The sequence below is a fragment of the Rattus norvegicus genome, chromosome 9 (genome assembly GCF_036323735.1).
Source record: "Rattus norvegicus strain BN/NHsdMcwi chromosome 9, GRCr8, whole genome shotgun sequence".
In the NCBI taxonomy this organism is placed as follows: Eukaryota; Metazoa; Chordata; class Mammalia; order Rodentia; family Muridae; genus Rattus; species Rattus norvegicus.
In genome coordinates, this window is record NC_086027.1 from 104,970,897 (window position 1) to 104,989,860 (window position 18,964).

The 18,964-nt window shown below is 37.1% G+C and overlaps 1 protein-coding gene across 12 annotated transcripts in view; it reads right to left on the reverse strand.

Moving 5' to 3' along the window:
* Positions 1 to 18,964, reverse strand: part of Slco6c1 (solute carrier organic anion transporter family, member 6c1) — an 80,571-nt gene that overhangs the window by 23,388 nt on the left and 38,219 nt on the right. For 7 of the 12 annotated variants that reach the window (XM_063266805.1, XM_063266804.1, XM_039083104.2 and 4 more), the window contains 3 exon segments: positions 17,693 to 17,888; positions 12,044 to 12,197; positions 2,298 to 2,485 (listed from right to left, as the gene is read on the reverse strand). In XM_063266805.1, the coding sequence (XP_063122875.1) occupies positions 2,298 to 2,485; positions 12,044 to 12,197; positions 17,693 to 17,888 (538 nt within the window). 12 annotated transcript variants of the gene reach the window in all.

Sequence of the window (18,964 nt, forward strand, 5' to 3'; positions counted from 1 at the left end):
TTTTCTTTATCTTCTACATCAGTTCCAGAGCAACTTAGTCTTATCACCTTTTATGCAATGTTGATCAATGTAGTGTCCGCATATTCTGAGTAGAATTACATACAAAGAAATTATGATGTTTGTAAATTCTGAGGTGTTCTTCATATTTCTTCTTGTTTTCTTTTGAACAAAGAATCACTGAATCATTCAGACTTGCTTCAAACGCATGATGTTTCAGCTTCAGTACTCAGTGTTGGGAATAACACATTTGTTTGTTATTCCCTATAAACTTTATTGTGAACATAGTAGCTGAAATTCCAGTGTAGCTTCAATTTTTACATATGCAATTTCAAACTTATCTATTTTGTTTATCTCATAGCTTACAAAAAATGTATGTGCATGGAGGCATGCCATGCTTTCTTCACTTTAATAACCAATAAAAGTGAGAAGACTCAAAGTCACATTTCTGGAATATAATTCCCTCCCCCTCTCTCTGCTTAGTACATTTCCTTGGTTATTTCACATCAATTTTAATAAAGTCATATTTTTACTAAAAATGTATTCATATGTGTGTTTATGAATGAGACAAAGAGGGTGTGTGTGTGGGTGTGTGTGTGTCAGAGAGAGGGGGAGGGGAGGAGAGAAAAGGGAGGGAGAGGGGAAGAGAAAGAGGGAAGGGAGGTGGAGAGGGATAGGGATAGGGATAGGGATAGGGATAGGGAGAGGGAGAGGGAGAGGGAGAGGGAGAGGGAGAGGGAGAGGGAGAGGGAGAGGGAGAGGGAGAGGGAGAGGGAGAGGGAGAGGGAGAGGGAGAGGGAGAGGGAGAGGGCAGGAAGAATACTGCAGAGCACAATGGAAATCTTTCTAGATGTTGTATTTTTTTCCTCTACCATGTGAGTACAAAGGAATTGACTTCAGGCCCACAGACTTAGCAAGTGTCTGTACTCACTGAGACATTTCATCAACTCAACTGTGGTTTTTATCCCCCTTTTCTTTTCCTTGAATATTTTATTCAAGTTAATAGAATTATCCTTTTAGTTGCACAAATGAGAAGTCCGAGTATGATCCTGGATCATATTATATCTAAGTTACAACTCTCACCCTTTTAACATAGACAAATACTTCACAAACATACTCTCTGAAACTGTCTCTAAATATTATTTCACCCTCTCTTTCTGTTTTCCCCACTTTTAATTCCATTTCTATACTATCTTCAAACTACCCTACCAAGATGTGTGTCTGACTGCACCCCAAACCATGGAGAAGCTAAGCAGAAGGGAAACATGTTGAAGGCCATCTTGGGTGATATAGGAAGACCCTATCCACCAAATACAAAACAAAACAAAATAAAATACAGGATCTACCACTACCACAAATAAAAAACAAAGTATGTATTTCATCATTTTCTCATCTTTTGTAGAGAAATTTATTATGCATATTGTGTGTTATGACCAAATCCTCCCCTATTTTTCTTCCCCTCCAATTGCTTCTCATCTCATCTCCTAGTTTTTTCCATCATATATATATATATATATATGCTACAATATTCTATAATTTCTCTCTGTACATTTACTCCACAACTAACTGAGACCATGCCAGATTAAGCTATTGTTTTTTTTTTTCTTTTTCTTGTTGGTCAGCCTCCCTGGAATAGTTAAGCCACAGGCAGACTTGTTAACCACCTGACAGAATAAGTTTAGAATAATGCCATTTTATTATGTTTCCAGAGTAAAATAGGACTTGAGGTGACCTTAGCATATTCTGAATGAGCACATGAAGGACAATTGTTGCATCATTTCAGAATGATAAATTGAAACTGTAAAAGTTACTGGACATCTTGTGGATGACATTTATGTTTTCTTATGGCCTAGCTTTAATGTGAAAGTACAGTTAAGTACCTATACCAGTGAGTCAAATCTACACTCATATCAATGATAAAATTTAAAATGTTCTTGTCTGTGTATTCATCATGCATATTTTACAAGGTAAATATAATCAAAGGCTTCTTTTAAATTTATATTGTTTAATGGTGCATAGATACCTATATTTGATATATGGAGAACAATACATGCAATTCTAAAATTGTGCACATTAAATTAAAGTGAGACTAACTGTAGCATCTGTACCTGTTATACAAAAACAATTAAAGGGAAAAACTATAGTTTTTCATCGACATAAATTTCAACAGTATAAATATTTTCTCTTTATATTTCTACTGCAAAACACAGGAAATTATTTGCTGTAAACATCTGAACTATTTCTAAATCTATCATTCTTATGCATTAAGCATTGAATAATTTTGAAAATTACATACTTACTGAAGGATAATCAGGATGATGGGTGTACTACACATAGTAGAAAACACAGTTGCAGAAAAGTAAAAGGCAAAAAACAAAGGTAAAGTAAGACAGTTGCTATTACATGTTCCATCAGTAGCATCAATAAAGTGACCATCGGCATCTGAAGTGGTCAATCCTTCTTTAATGCAAGAACAATTGTAGTATGTCTATTAACATTGAAACAAAACAGTATTTCAGGAAGATTCAGGAGACAATAGCCTTATTATGACAAGAATAAAAACTAAATTATTTTCTAACAGAGACTTTCAAGGATTTTGTTTGCTTTTGCTTTTATAACATCTTTGGTGATATTGAAATATAATCTCATTTTCCCCTCCCTTTCCTCTTCTTAAAGCCTTCTATGTGTCTCTATTTTAAATTTGTAACCCCTTCCTCTTTAATTGTTTTATGCATTGTTTTGTACCCACAAACACACATGAATGCAAGTTTCTCAGTCTATGTAATATTACTTGTATGTACAGTTTGTGTCTGACCATTTGGTATTGGATAAGCAGTCGGTGTGCTCTTTGTGAAGTAATCTGTTTTTTCTTTGTTTGTTTGTTTATTTGTTTTTTATTCTCAGCATTTCTTTATGAAGGCTTCACCATGTAGCCTTGAACTCACGTAAGTCTGTCTGATTCTGTATCCACAGTACTGGAACTAAGGAATATGCCTTCACACCCAGCTTAGAATGCCTAATTTTAATAAATATTCTCATGCTAAACCTGCCATACATTATTTATAAATGCAAAATTATTAGGAAAATCTGACATATTTTACCTGTTGGTAAATTACTGTTTATCTAGATGCGTGTGGATATATAATTATAAATAAGGAAGACTTTTACAAGCTTGAGGAATAGTAGTCAACTTATTTTAGTTTTATATTCATTGGACATCCATTTTAATTAAAGTCATTATAAAGGTAATATAATTATTCATTTTATTAATTAATTTTATCTGAAATTTGAAATATGGACAATAACAAGACTATGAAAGATTCTGCAATCATGTTAATACTTTTGTGTACAATCATGAACAGAGTTGATTTTTACTAAGCATAATAGAAAGAGTGAGAGAATACAGAACTGGGGAAGCAGAAACCCACAGACACACAGACACACACACACACACACACACACACACAAACACACACACACACACAGCACATACTAATATGAACTATAAACCACATAACCCCTAGTAAACTATACCAGTCATTAAGAGTCTCCCAACTAAAAAATAAATAAAAATAAATATATACAGATCGATCTAGTGTTCCAGACTTTCAAAAAAGAGTTAAAAACATAATCCTTAAATTATTTCACAAAATAGAAATATAAGCAACATTGGCCAATTAATTTTATGGGGCCAGAGTTACTCTGATACTAAGAAAACAAAACGAAACAAACAAAAATGAGTCAAGAAGGAAAGAAAATTAGGTTCAGTACCAATTTTTCTAGTGAAAATAGACATAAACATAGTCAATACAGAACTTGCAAACAAAATCCAAGAACAGATTAAAATGATCATCTTTCATGATCTACTAGGCTTCATCCCAGGGAGACATAAAGTAGCTAATGTAATCAACTATACAAAGAAAATGAAAGAGAAAATGACACAATATCATTGCATTATATGCTTAAAACACTGACAGAATCTAACACCCTTCATAATAAAAGATCTGGAGAAATGAAGGATGAAAAGAACATAACTAAACATAACAAAGGCAATTAAAAATAAGCTTATAGACAACATCAAACTAAATGGAGGGAAACCCAAAGCTGTTTCACTAACGTCAGGAACAAGATAAGGTTGTCCACAGTTTCCATATCTGTTCAGTAGAGGACTTGAGGTCTTACCTACAGCAATAATACATGGAAAAAGACCAAGGAATTACAAATTAGAAAGGAAGAGGTCAAAGTATATTTATTTACAGATGACAGTGCTCTCAGTGACCTGAAACATTCCACGAGAAAACATTTACAGTGGATAAACACTTTCAGAAAAGTAGCTAGATACAAAATTAACTCACAGAAATCAGTAGTGTTCCCATACCCACATGACAAATGAGGCAAGAAAGAAGTCAGGGAAACAATGCCTTACAGTGGCCATGAATACTATAAAATGTTCTGTTGTAACTCTAGCCAAGTCAGTGAAAGGCTCGCATGGTAATAATTTCAAATCTTTGAAGAAAGAAACTGAAGTAAACATCAGAGGATAGACAAATTTTTCCATGTTCATGGGTTGGTAGGTTTCCATTATAAAAATGACAATTCTACCAAAATGTATATTCAATGCAATCCCCAACAGAATTATTTACTGAAATTGAAAGAACAATTCTCAAATTCATATGTAAACACAACAACCCAGGATAGCTAAACAGTCCTGAAAAATAAAAGAAATAAAAAAAAAAAAAAAAACTGCTGGACTTATCGCCCCGCCCCAATTTCAAGTTGCACCACACAGGTTTAGAAATGACAAGTGTATGGTATTAGCATAGAAAAGATATGTTGGTCAATGGAATCAAATTGAAGACCCAGGCATACAATCATATAACTATGGACACCTGATTTTTAATAATAAAGCCAGAAATGCACACTGAAAAATGAAAGCGTCATCAACAAACAGTGCTGCTCAAACTGGACACCTGCAGGTAGAAGAATGTCAGCCAGTAGGCCCATATTTATCACCCTGCATAAAAGTCAAGTCCAAGTGGATCAGAGACCCCAACATAAAAGAAGATACAGTACATCTGATAAAATAGAAAGGGCATTGACATAGGAGACAACTTTCTGAATAGAACACAGTGCAGCCCTAATATCATCAGTTACTAAATAGGACCACACGTAAATGAAAGTTTTCTGTGAGGCAAAGGAAACCATCAACTGGAAAAAGAGGCAGTCTACAGAATAGGAGGAGATTTTGATGAACTCCATATCCAATGGTGGTCTAGCATTCAAAATCTATGAACTCAAGAAATTAGCTATCAAAACTCCAAATACTCCAATTGAATAGGAAGTACAGTTGTAAACAGAATTTTCAACAAAAGAATTGCAAATGGCTGAGATACACTTAATGAAATGGTTGCCATCTTTAGCCGTCAGGGAAAAGCAAATCAAAACAACTCTTGGCATATTATCTTAAACCTGTTAGGTGGCTAAGGTAAACAGCATAAGTGACAGTCATGGTGGTAAACATGTTATAGCTGTGTCTTAAGTTAGGTTGATACCCAATTTTTTGTGCAACTTCCATGATGATTTCTACTGTGACTGTACACATTTTTATTCCCACAATCCATGTTGCAGAGGTCCTCTTGTTCCACATCCTTACCACCATGAAATTTCAACTAACCTAGATGTAACTTGACAGAATATAGAATATGTGGTGTGTTTACATAATGGGGTGTTACTTAGCTGTTAAAAAAGTGACATCATGAAATTTTTTTGGCAAATGAATAGAACTAAAAACAAAATCATCCTGAGTAAGGTAATCCATACTAGAAAAGACAAATAGGATACTTGTTAATTTATAAGTGTATATAAGCTGTTAAGTAAATGATAATCAAACTACAATTCACAGACTCAGAGAGGTTAGGTAAAAAGGAAGAATCTAGGGTAGATAGATGCACTGCCCTCCTTGAGAAGGAAAAATAAATTTTGTGTTTAGACTGAATGCAGGTGAAGAAAGGAGCAGGAGGAATCAGATGGGGCTGAGAGTGGAAAGAAAGAGCATGGGGGAGAGACTGCTGGTATTGGGGCACACTTGCGGGGGCATGTTGTGGAAACCTACTGCAGTAGAAAATTCTGGAAATCTGTGAGGGTGAACCTAGTGAGGACTCCTGGTAATGGGAGTTACGAAGGTTGACCTGGCCTGTGGTCAGGTAAGCAAGCATTCTTGTGCTGAGACTGGGTTGCATTCCTTTGAGTTGTTGGCTGAGGGAGTTCCATTTTAATCCCAAACAGCACAAGTTAATGCTGGGACAAAAGGCCACTCTGTGAAAACCAAAAGTATGGTCCATTGCTAAAGAAAAACACCCACACGGCTCTTTGGCTCTTTGAATGCAAAGGGCCTGCACTGAGATTCACCCCTTACCTCTAGTCTAGAATTTCTCAACGTGTGGGTCATAGTCCCTTTCAAGGTGATTGACCTATATATGAGTTACATAGCAGCTATATCACGTACCAGAATTTACATTATTATTTATATCAGTAGAAAAATTATAGTCATGAAGTACAAAGGAAATAATTTTTGGCTTAGGTTGAGCATAACATGAGGAAGTGTATTATAGAGTTCTTGCGTTATATATTATATTATAGAGTCTTGCATGGGCAAGACTAAGAACCATGACTCTGTTTCTTTTTGTACAAGATGATATTCTGTCAACCTCTGAAAAACAAAACTGGGACACAACCCAGCCACAAAACTCCCAACCTACAATCCTGCCAGCCAGATGTGCTGGGGCAATGATGGTGCAGAACTTGGAGTAGTAGTAATCCACCAATGTTTGGTTTAACTGGAGGCCCACGCCAGTAGAGGAAGCCCATGACTTACACTGCCTGAATATCCAAGACCTGGACACTGGATAGCCCGGTGACCTAGACCAGAACCAAACACGACTGACAACAACAACTAAAACAACAACAACAACAACCACAACAACAATTGCTAATGATATTCTGCTATACTCATAGATTAGAGCCATCTCTAGTTGTCATCAGAGAGGCCCCCTCCATCAGTAGTGCAGAGAACCACAGCTAGATATTCTGTGAAAGACAGAGGCTAAATTGGAGAACTCATTAGGTCCCTCCACTGGGATATAGGGAAACCCTGCAGTAGAGGGAGAGATTAAATTGCAGGAGTCTGATGGGTGGAAGATAGCAGGAGAACCTGGTCCACTGAGTCAACTATGCAGAGCTCGCATGATTTCAAAGAGACTAAAGTAGAAAGCAGGGTCTGCAAGGGTCTGCACCAGGTCCTCTGTGTTTATTTTGTGGCCTAGCAGGCTTCCTGTTTTTGTGGGACTCATAACAATGGAAGGGGTGTACCTCCAACTGTTTTACCTGCTCGAGGTACTCTTTTCCTACTCTTGGTTTTCCGTGTACAGATTGAATATGAAGGGTTTCGCCTAGTTTTGTTATATCTTGTTTTGTCCCATTTGAGTGTTGTCTCTTAGAGGTCTGCTCTTTTCTAAAGAGGAAACAGAATGGGATTGGATCTGGGGGAGTGCTGAAATGAGGGGAACTGGGAGGAGTGTAGGTAAAGGAAACTGAGCAGGATTTATTCTGTGAGAAACGATCCTATTTTTTTTTAAAGGAAAAGAGTTGAAAACATATAGGAAATATTAAAAGATATGGCATAGTGTAGAAGTCCCCTCCCATCTGTGACTAGGAAGAAATTCAAGATGGCTACGATGATTCCTTCTATCAGCTAACTTCATAATACCTAGGGCAAAGATTCCATGACTGTTAGTGCATTTCAAGTATGATGGGGAAAAAAGACTACTCTAGGTAAGCCTTACCTGACTAGTCAGCTTCAAACTCTACCAGGCATTTCCTGACACCAGATATTCAAAGCGGGCAACTTAAGATTCTCTTTTGTTGGCCTTGAGGAAAAGGGTTCCCCTCTTAAAGAATGAGTGATCCATAAAAGCTAAGACTGCCTCTGAGGAAAGCTAGCAAAGAAATACAGATGTTATTAATTTCAAGTTCAGAGAACCCAGATGCATTTACAAGTCATTCCTTCTCAGTTTCTAGACAGAACAGAGCTTGGCACTCTACTCTGACTTCTTTCTATGCAACTGAGTCAAGCTGTGTTTGGGGTTTTGAACTTAGAGTTGAGGGATCATAACAATGTTACTCAATATCAAAAGTTTAATCATAATTTCCTAGGTCGAGATAGGACAGCAAATAATTGATATTGATTCAGACTTAAGATACATGGTAAATCGCAGAGGGGGAAAATGAAAAATTCCTGCTTCTACAGAAAGCACAAAGATAAAATTCTAAGTGTCTGGGGAACAGACAAGATAATACAGTTCTGTGGTGGTGAATTTTGATTGTCAGTTTGTCCTGTGTGCATATGAGATGATTTCTCAAAGGTTACTTTGTGGAATTCAGTGTGCACACTATGCCAAATACAAAGTGGCTGGAAAGAAAGTGCTGGACGTCAGCTAGCCCAGGCAAGCACACAGGTTTCCCCCCTCCTTATTGAATGCAGTAAGGTGAGGAGCCCTGATCCACATCGGTGACCCTCCACAGACTTAACTAATGCAAGCGAACTACAATGGACAAACAATTGAAAGCAGGAGCAAAAACAAAATTTCTTCTTTCAAATATGTTCTCTCAGGTATTTGTCACAATACAGAAAAGTCTACAACTGTGAATTTCGACTTCCCAGGGAGGTGGGGTGAAGAGCACGAAACCTAGCCTCCCGTGCCTAGTGAATACATTTCAAAAATGATGAACAAATTCTTCAGGCAGAAATAAAATAATACCACATCAAAACATAAAAATGTAAAAACCTGTTCAAGATACAAGATCATAAAGAAAAGAACAAGCGTTTATGTTACATAAATTTGTAAAGAAAATGAGCATTTTTAGAAATATGTGTTCTCAAGGAGCCCCATTCTCCAGATTACTAATATGAAGGGAAGACATTTTCTTTTAAATTTTAGTAAAGGTAGTGTTTCTCCTTAGTTTTACCAAAATTATTTTGTTGTTTTAGTCCTTTCTTATTTGAAATCAATGCTAATTCCTTACATTCTTCAGTTTGACTCATATCAAATTTGTATAACCATAGTCTGCTTTTGTCAATTTTGCTTCAAACCTATTATTTGAAATGTTTTATTGTCTTTTTATACAACTTCTCTAGCTACACTCTTCACTGTAAATATTTTATTTCTCCCATTTTTAAGTGTCAAATTCTATCATAAACTCTATGTTTGGATATTTTATGAAATCATTTTTTATACTCAGTATGCATTATGTATTAATTGTGCCTTGTAGACATGTAATAAAATCATAAGGAATTCCTCTAGATAAATTTCCCACAAAGGAGAGTAGCTCTAGATTGACAATGTGCTTAGTGTCTTAGTGAATAGCTGGCCCTGGCACGAGAAGCTCAGGTGAGCCCGTTTCAGTGAGCAAGAGCTAAGTAGAGTTGGTCAGCCACTCATCTGCTGTGAAGTGGCATGGGCACGGGGTAATGCTTTTCCCCCTGACCCCTTGCCATCTGAAGTAGTCAGTAGAGCTGGTCCTGAGAAAAGCCCTACCCCTTCACTGGATATAGCATTTGGAAAAGCAAGCTCTGTATCTCGCTGAGGCAACATAGTGGATCTGGCCATAATGGCAAAGACAGGGGTGAGTCAGCACAAAGACTATGAGAGGGAGAACTGGCCAGGCCCTCACTATCTGCAGGACTTGAGAGAGTCCCATGCCTAGATTGAACAGCACTGTGAAGTCGACCCTAGAGGTGTAGGTATGGGCTATGGGTGAGTCAGCCATGTGGGCGTGAGAATAGAATAGCTGACCCTGCCTCCTGCTGACATTGAGATTGGGTGGCCTAGCTGGAACAGTGCTGGAGAGCTAACTCTGGTGGTGTGGATAAGGGACAGCTGACAGACTGACCAGTTTAGCTATGACCCAGGCACTAATCCTGGGCTTTTTTATTGGCCCACCCCAAAACCACATCATCTGTGCTCACTTGGACTATGTGAAAGCATCGGTCCTCCTGAAACAAAGCTGGAGGATCTCCATGACACAGGGCAACAGCGTGTTAACAGGGAGTATTCCCAATTAGGATCCATTACTGATGATGTAAGAGAAGTCGGAGACCCTGAACCAGACCAATGCCTCCTTATAAAGAACATCTGCGAGTGTAGATGGGCAGACAGAAGGGTGTATTGTAGGATTCCCAATGAAATGTCTTCTGTCTTGTTTTATTTATTCTTTGTCTATATGTTTTATACTTTCTTTTGGGATGAAGGTTGCAAAGGCAGAGGGCAAAAATGAAGGGAAAGGAGATGAGTGGGACTGGGGTACATAATTGGAAACTCATAAAGAATCAGTAGAAAGTTAAAAAAATAACTATTCCAACCTCCCACTTGGCCTCACCTCCATAACCATCCTAATCTGGACGAATACTCTGACACATAAACTTTGGAGGGACATATTCAAATCTTGTCCAAACTATCACTTATAATTTAATTAGTAGGTTAGACATGGTAAATGATTAACAACAATAATAGTGCTGTTTAATTACATTTAGATTTCTCCCATATTTTAAAGACTTAAATATTATTTGAACATATGACATTTTTTAAGAATGGTTCTTATATATGTAATAATTCTGGTTCATTTTCATGCTTGTTAAAAATCTTGTTATAATACTAGAGCATAAACACTTCTAAGCATATTGACCTAATGTCTAAGAATCGGTAAATTTATTTATCGCTCTCCTTACATCGCGAAAAATGAGGAGACAGGTGAAAAGAAACACAAGACTTTTTAGTACCTCAGTCCATATTTTGTTTTAGTGTCAAGGTAAAAACTAAAGAAAACATAATTAGCAAATGTGAAACATGTACCTAGGGGCTGGAGTGGTAATTCACTCAGTGAGATGCCAAGAATGGGGTACTGGTTTTGATCACTGGCACCCACATTAAAAGTCTGGCATGGTGGTATGCTCCAATTAATTCCACTGCTGCAAATAAGGAGATTTGTCATTCCCTAGGGCTTTAGGGGCCACGTACTCTAGCCCACTTGGGAGAGCTCCAAGTCTATGAAAGAAAGACTCCCTCAAAACTCACGGTGGACTGATCCTGATGAATGACATTGTCAGACATTGTCCTGTCAGCAGTACGCCATTTACTTAATTTCTATCTGAATACTTCTTCCATTTTGAAGAATCCAATACTACCATGCATGTACAGATGTGCCTCATGTTTGCGTGTGTGTGTGCACGTGCACACACACGCGCGTGCGCACACACACATCAAAGCATGCATACACACAAAATTTTACAAAAGAGAACCGTACAAATTTAGACAAGTGGTAGAATAAACAATTGCCCTTTACCACAGAAACCGGATTAAAAAAAAAAGAAAAAGAACAAGAAATAAGTTGTGAGTGGCAGCAGCAGTCCTGGAAGTAGTAGGAAGGTTCAAGTCACTACCATGAGATACGCAAAAAAATTTTTAGCATATTTGATTCGGTTAAGTCACATTTCTCCCATTCATATGAGTTCTCTATAGCTCCTAGTTTTCTAGAATATATATATATTCTATATTCACACATACATATATGGTGAGATCTAGTGCACAATCAAAACCTGGGGACTGGGGATATAGCTCAGTGGTAGAGCACTGGTTTCAACACCCCAATTAAAAAAATCATATTCATATCTGAATTGCTGTGTAGCAGAAATAAAGAAAAATCAGGAAAATACAGAGTAGGCATTTTGAATCTCAGCAGAAGGCACATTTGAAAAAAAAAATGATTCGCGGGATAGCACTGGCGACCCTTGTGTGTGTGAAAGCTTGTGTTCCAAGCACAGTGAGTGCTGCTGAAAGGGAATTCGGCAAACCAAAACTAAGTTTTATTTTCATGTTGTTAAAATTAATTAGGGAACATATAAAAGCAAACTTTTGGAGAGGAAAGAATAAAGTCTGGTCGGCACCTAACACATTAAGCACCTTACAGGGAGAAGCAGCATGAGAAAATGTACCTTTTCATTCTGTTGTACTTTCGTAGCAGAGCATCCTGCAAAGCATGGAGAGAAATACTCTTTTTCATCTCTTCCACACACAGAACTATATAGGGAAGTTGTGCAAGCGCAGTGATAATTGCATCCAGCTGTAAGGTTTCCAAGTTTGCCTAAGCTGTGAAGTTGAGATTAGGCACAGTTACAATACCATCATTTAAATTGTTAATGTGGACGGCAGGTAGCCACAGGATCCATCAGTTTGCTTATGGAAATATTTTTTTCACAAAGTTACTAAGGTATAAAAACACAATAAAATGCACATTTAAGAGTGTCCCACTCTCTAGTCCTGGAGACATGGTTTAGCTCTTAAAATCACTTCTTGCTCTTTCAGAGGAGCAAAATGCCATTGCAAGCATCCACATGGCAGTCCACAACCATCTGTAGCTCCAATCCGGGGGAGTCTGATGCCCTCTTATGGTCTCTCTCCAGGCACCAGCCATGTATATAGTATGTAAACCTACATGTGGGTGAATATTCAAACACAGAAGCTAAATAGAATAGAAAAACTTTTAAACATACCTCATGGGTTATTTTGATGCTGTAATGAAATTTTCTTCAGAGATTTTTTAATGAATGAAATCATAACTACTTCAAATGGGCTGACCTCTTCAAAGACTTACTTTACCACCTTAGTACTTATTTACTTTTTCAGTACTTACTTGCCACATATTATTACTTATTAGTACTCTCTTCCTGTTCATCTGTTGGGATTTCATAAAAAGTAATCGCACGACACTTAAAGTTTCCTGGCTTCTTTTGCATTACTGATCTTTATTTGTTCTTGTAGGGACATACGCTTTCATGAGTCTTGTGTAGTAAAAGTAGGATATTTAAACTGTATGAAAGTTGTTAATGTATCTATTTTAGAATTATCTCATATGTGTGTCCTTGGCTCAATTGTATATATGTGTACCGCATGAGTGCAGCACCCATGGAAGCAAAAGAAAGACATTGGGTCTATTTGGAATAGACATAATAGAGTTATGATTCACCAAGTGGGTACTGGGCCAGACCTGAACCTCCAGAGGTAGAGCAAGTACTCTTAAAAATCTTTAAAAAAAAACCATCAGTTTTTCAACATAGTTTATTATTAAGCACACAAAGGTTCTTGTGATCATAGATCCCCAGGGAAAACAGACACATTGAATGCACAGATTTTTTTCTCTCAAATGACTAGATGTAACCTGGTCCTTCCATTCAGAAATCTGCAGATGGGATCTATTGCTAGCATGGTGCTCTGTACTGTCCATACTAAGCTTTCTCAGAGAAGAGAAGCTAAACGGTCCTTACATTTCCTGTACAGCCATTAGCTCGCCAGAGATCCCACAACCAGGACCAGACATCACCAGTTGACTATACAATCTCTCCATTGTATGTAGGATCATGACCGCACTAGATCCTTCCTTTGGTCTTCAAGCTAGTATTGCGGCCTATCTCTGTAAAGCAATTTTCTTGGAATAAATGACAGGGACCTTGAGTTGAATTTTTATGCTTCTTCGTGCACTGGAAATCACATTACACCAGGAAACTTTTCCCCAAATAATTCTGTGTTCGAATATACTGACATTAAACTTCCCAGCATCAGACTCCCTGAAATTTGACCCAGGTTGATGAAGTCAATCTGAACCAAGTGTTCATTCTCACCTCTTAGCAGTTTGTTTTTCTCCCTGCTGTGATAGCTATAAGAGCCCCCCTCAATTGGTCTAAAACATGGAGCACAGGGCCTCTGAGAATGTAAGAATAAAAATTTTAAATGGTATTAGGCTATCAGGATACATGGGCCTCTCACAGAAAACCGTTCTTTACCTTTGGAAGAGTGGTACTAACATGGTGTTAACTTCTCGGTCTTTGTGACAAATCATTCTGTATAATCATTAAAATGTTTGTTAGCATCCAGAAAAATAAAATATTCATAGCTAGAGCAAATATGAAGATAGCCCATGAGATGGGAGATAAAAATCCCTGTCAATTGTTTTTGAAAACTACAGAAAGGTAGGTAGGGAAGGGAGGGAGGGAGGGAGAGAGGGAGGGAAAGAGAGAGAGAGAGAGAGAGAGAGAGAGAGAGAGAGAGAGAGAGAGAGAGAGAGAGAGAGAGAGTATGTTTTCTGCCAGTCACATCTATGAAATGCAGGCAGAATGGACTCCACCCCTCCTAAGGTTCCAGGCTAGCCACATAGGTTCAGGGCTAACCATCCTCATGATCTGACCAGAACTCAGAGCTCTCCTGCTGCCTGCCTCCTGTCAGCCCATCCTGTCAGAGCCCATGAGTGCAGAAGAGCAGCACCTGAATTCCAAGCGATGGCAGGTGGAGTTTCAGCACCTGCAACATGAACTATATTCTTTGTTTTTGTTGTTTGTTGTTTTTCTCTCAAAGCAGGAATAATTCAGTATCCAAGTTCCCTACCTAAGAAATTTTTTGCTCATACCACAAAAGTATCAGTCTTTTCGTGACAGAAAAAAAATATCAAAAGAGCCCAACTTCAAATACAGGAACAATTACAAGCAGGAGGTAAAGGACTTAAGTTAATGCTGATTAATTTTCCTGAGGTATCGGTCATTCGATTTATTGAGGAGATTCTGTTCTCCTTGCTGTTCAAATCAGTGTTTAAGTTAGGATTTAGCTTTTGTGGTACGTAAACTAAAAGAACAAAATTTAACATTTTGGGGCTAAATCAATTGGATATTACCTTATCTGTGCATCACTACTAAGGATTTGAACCTGCTCTTTAAGGTTGCTTTCTGGAGACACTTGATTAAAATTTGAATGAACTGTAACACCTAAAACACGGCAGCAAGACTGAGGCTCTACATTAACTGACCTCACGTATAAACACATGAAGGACAGAGATGCATTGGGAACAGAAACTGACCTACCTTGAGAGAAAAAGAATATTGAAGAAGGGCTGTGAATGTCGATAGGGTATAGTGAATGGTAGAACCTGTCCTGATGTACTCGAAGATGGAGTTCAGTAAGCAGAACTTGGAAAGGATGAGTAGTTTGGGTACAACAATTAAAAACAGAACAAAATGTCATCAGACTCCCCAGAGTTTGATCCAAGTTGACAAGGTCAACCTGAACTGAGAGTTTATGCTCACCTCTTTGTGGTTTCATTTCTCTAATTCCATGACACCTGCAGGGGTGCCCTTAGCTCATGGTTGGATTTCTGCTAGCAGGGTGTAGCAGCTTCAACTGTTATCTACAATTCTTTGTGACAGTTTGATTTCCCTGATTTAGGCATCCTAATATGTAATACTTTCCTAGTGACTAAGGACAGTTAATTCATTGCCATCTGCATATTTTCCATATGCATAAAATTATTATTTGATGACATTCCATTTCAAATCGTTGGTCTATTTTCTTATATTGTTTATTTTCTCATTACTAATAAAACGACTTAAATGTTATATATGATCAGAGACAAGTCTTTTGTATATATTGTTTTCTAATAACTTTTTACAATCTGTGGCTTAATTTTTTAAGAGTCCTTGAAATCCGGACATAGGAGCACACAACTTTGTTTCTAGGACTTGAGAGGCAGCAGTAGGTAGATCTCTTTAAGTTTGAAAACACTCTGGTATACATAGTGAATTCAAGGACAGCCAGGTTTACATAGCAAATCCCTGTCAGAACCTGCTCCTAAGAAAGCAGAGGAAAAGGTCTTTGAATAGGCAGATTTCAATTATTACTAAGTCCAATTTATAAGTTTCTTCCTGGATTATTAGTGTTATATCTTGGGAAAGAATTTTTTCCCACAGTCAAGGTCAAAATGTTTTTACTCATATTTTTAGAAGACATTGTGCAAAATTGTATTCATTCATGAAAAAGAACACACATAATGCTTAGAATTCAATAGTCTAACTTCTTGTATTGTGTACAGAAAACCTTTGTTACCTCTAATTTTCCCTGTGTTCTTCTAGAAAAAAGGGAACATTACTATAAATTTTTGCATCAAGTGAATTGATCATGTTTTTTAAATTTATAAAATATCATTTATTAATAAAAGTCAACAAATTTATTCAAAAAACTTAAAGAATTTTATCTTCTGTAGTAAATTTTATCTTGCATTAAGGAAAAAATATCATTTTTAGTTTTCCTAGTGCTGCACACCATATTGTACATCAATAGATCTCCTACACACGTGAGAATTAGGTAACACTAGAAGTGCTGTCTTAGATTCTATTTCCAGTTGTATGTAATTTTTCCGGGGATATATTTTTAAAGAATATACTTCCTTCTCAGGTTAGACTCTCTGCTTTACATGCATTCCATTCCTAATATTCATAATATATCCCTGAGCGATCTATTCTGATACCTCCAAAGGTTTGTAGTTAATACTAATCCACTGAATTTTTTTTTTTTGGCTTCACAATAAATTTTTGTCTCGAGCTGAATCATCCAAATTGGTGTTATTGATTTGCTTTTGAATGGAGTGTATTCTCTACTCCTGACTTTTTGAGCTTTGCCCTACTAGTACATATAGGCTTTTTGAGGTATGTGGAAATTGTTATTAGAAAAAAATGATAAAATTGTATTATATCTAAAATGTATTTTTAAAAGATGTTTTATAAATTATAAAAAGTTTTCAAATGAATTTGTAGAGAAGTGGCATGTATGTGAATGTTTGAAATGCTTTTGCTTAGGCATTAATTTAAATGAGTAAGATTTTTCTTTAATCATAAATGTTTTTGTTTACCTTGAATATTTGGGTAATTTATTTGGGCATCTTATCTTTTCATTTGTAAACTAATTAATAGAAATGGGATTTTTTTCCATTTATTTCCCACTGAGAAAAGAAGCAGTTAAGTTTTAGTATTTTTGTGTACAGGGATTGTTCAGTTGACATGTCATTAATTCATATAGTTCCAGGCTCTCCAATTTTTAGTCTTGAAATATTTCTTTATTGCCCATTATACTCATCCTACCAGATTAACAAAAGTTCTTGCCTAGGAAAAGCTTTTAATTTTTAATATTTTTATAAAATTATCATTTTCCATTACAGATATATCTTTTATTGCTATCTCTACAAATTCATCAGCTTCTTCTAAGTCACATAGATGAATTTGTAAGAGTAGTGAAGTTAACATCATGTTTTACAGCCTCATGGTCAGCTCCAGTAACATTAATTGAATAGTGGTTTGTCATATGCTGTCCCACTGCAATTGAGAGTGCTATTATTCTCTTCTACCATTTCAGTTGCGTTTATGTCATACAATATTTAATATTATCTCATGCTGAGCTTTTTGATCTTTGGATATTTAATCTAAAATGTCCATGTTCATGATCAAATATACTTTAAATACACCTTTTGATGTCTCCAAGGTAGAGATTTAAGTACACAATGTTAAATCACATTATACATATTCTAGTAACATTTTGTACTTCCTACATACCCTAACACAAAGTTTTGACCACAAAAGTCTAATGAATGCATAATAAATACATCTCTATGAGATATGTACTCTTAATATGAAAAGTTAAACCATCTTTTATACTTCGTTTGCATGGCTAATACTTCCAAAAGTCACACAAATTTATAGTTATTGAATTATTGGTCTGGAAAATATCCTTTCATTTATGATCAAAAGTAGAACATACAAATTTATATTTACCCATCATAGTCTTCATTGATTCCAGCAAATTTTGTTGTTTCACACTCTACAAAAAAGATTAATAGGAAAAGTGCAACTGATACAACAGATGTCACTAATGAAAATTTCAACTTGTTCTTATTAGTCATTTCCAATCTGTCAACAATTAAACCTCCAAGAAAATGGCCAATTACACCTCCTGGAATTACAAATAGTCCTGAGAAAGGAAAATAAAGTACTGTTAAACACAATCTGTTGAAAGCACAGAAAAATTGCATATAGATGTCATTCCCTATAGATTTCTAAACAAAACAACCTAAAATACCTCTGGAAAACATGGTATTTCCAGAGGGTCACATGCTCCACTGTGTTCATAGCAGCCTTTTCCATAATAGCCAGAGAAGCTGAAAGCAACCCAGAAGTCCTTCAACTGAAGCATGGGTACAGAAAATGTGATTCATGTACACAATGGAGTACTATGTCTTCAAAACAAGGACATCATGAGTTTTGCAGTCAAATGGATGGAACTAGGAAATATCATCCTGAGAGAGGTAACTTAGATCCAAAAGGACGCGCATGGTATATGTACTCACTAATATGAGAATATTAGCCAAAAAATACAGAATACTCATGATACAATCCACAGATGGGAAGTTTAACAAGAAGGCAGGTCCAAGTGAGAGTGTCAATCCCACTTATAAAGGGGAACAAAGTACTCACTGGAGACTGATGGAAGGAGGTATCTAGGTAGGGTGGGGGAGGGAAAAGGTGGAGTAGAATCAGTTATAGGGGGAAACAGGAGAGAAGCTCAAAGGGCCAGGAGAATGCATGGAAATATCTAGGGGGTTCTCAGGACTCAGTGGGGGCAATCTTAGCTGAAATGCACAACAGTGGGGAGAGGGAACTTGAAGAGATCACCTCCAATAGACAGGGCCCCCAGTGGAAGGATGCGGTTACCAACTCACGGTCAAAATTTCTGGTCAGGAATTGTTCTTGCCTACTGGAAATGCAGGGACAAAAATGGAATAGCAATGGAAGATAAGGCCATCCCGTGACTGGCCTAGATTGGGATACATCCTATGGTCAGACACCAAACCCTGACACTATTACTGATGCTATGTCGTGCTTGCAGACAGGAGCCTGGTATGGCTATCCTCTGAGAGGTTCTATCACCATCTGACTGACAGGATGCAGATACAGCCAACCATTGGAGTGAGGTCAGGGACCCCTATTGAGAAATTGGGGGGGGGTGTGAAGGAGCTGAGTGGTATGGCAACCTCATAGGAAGACCAA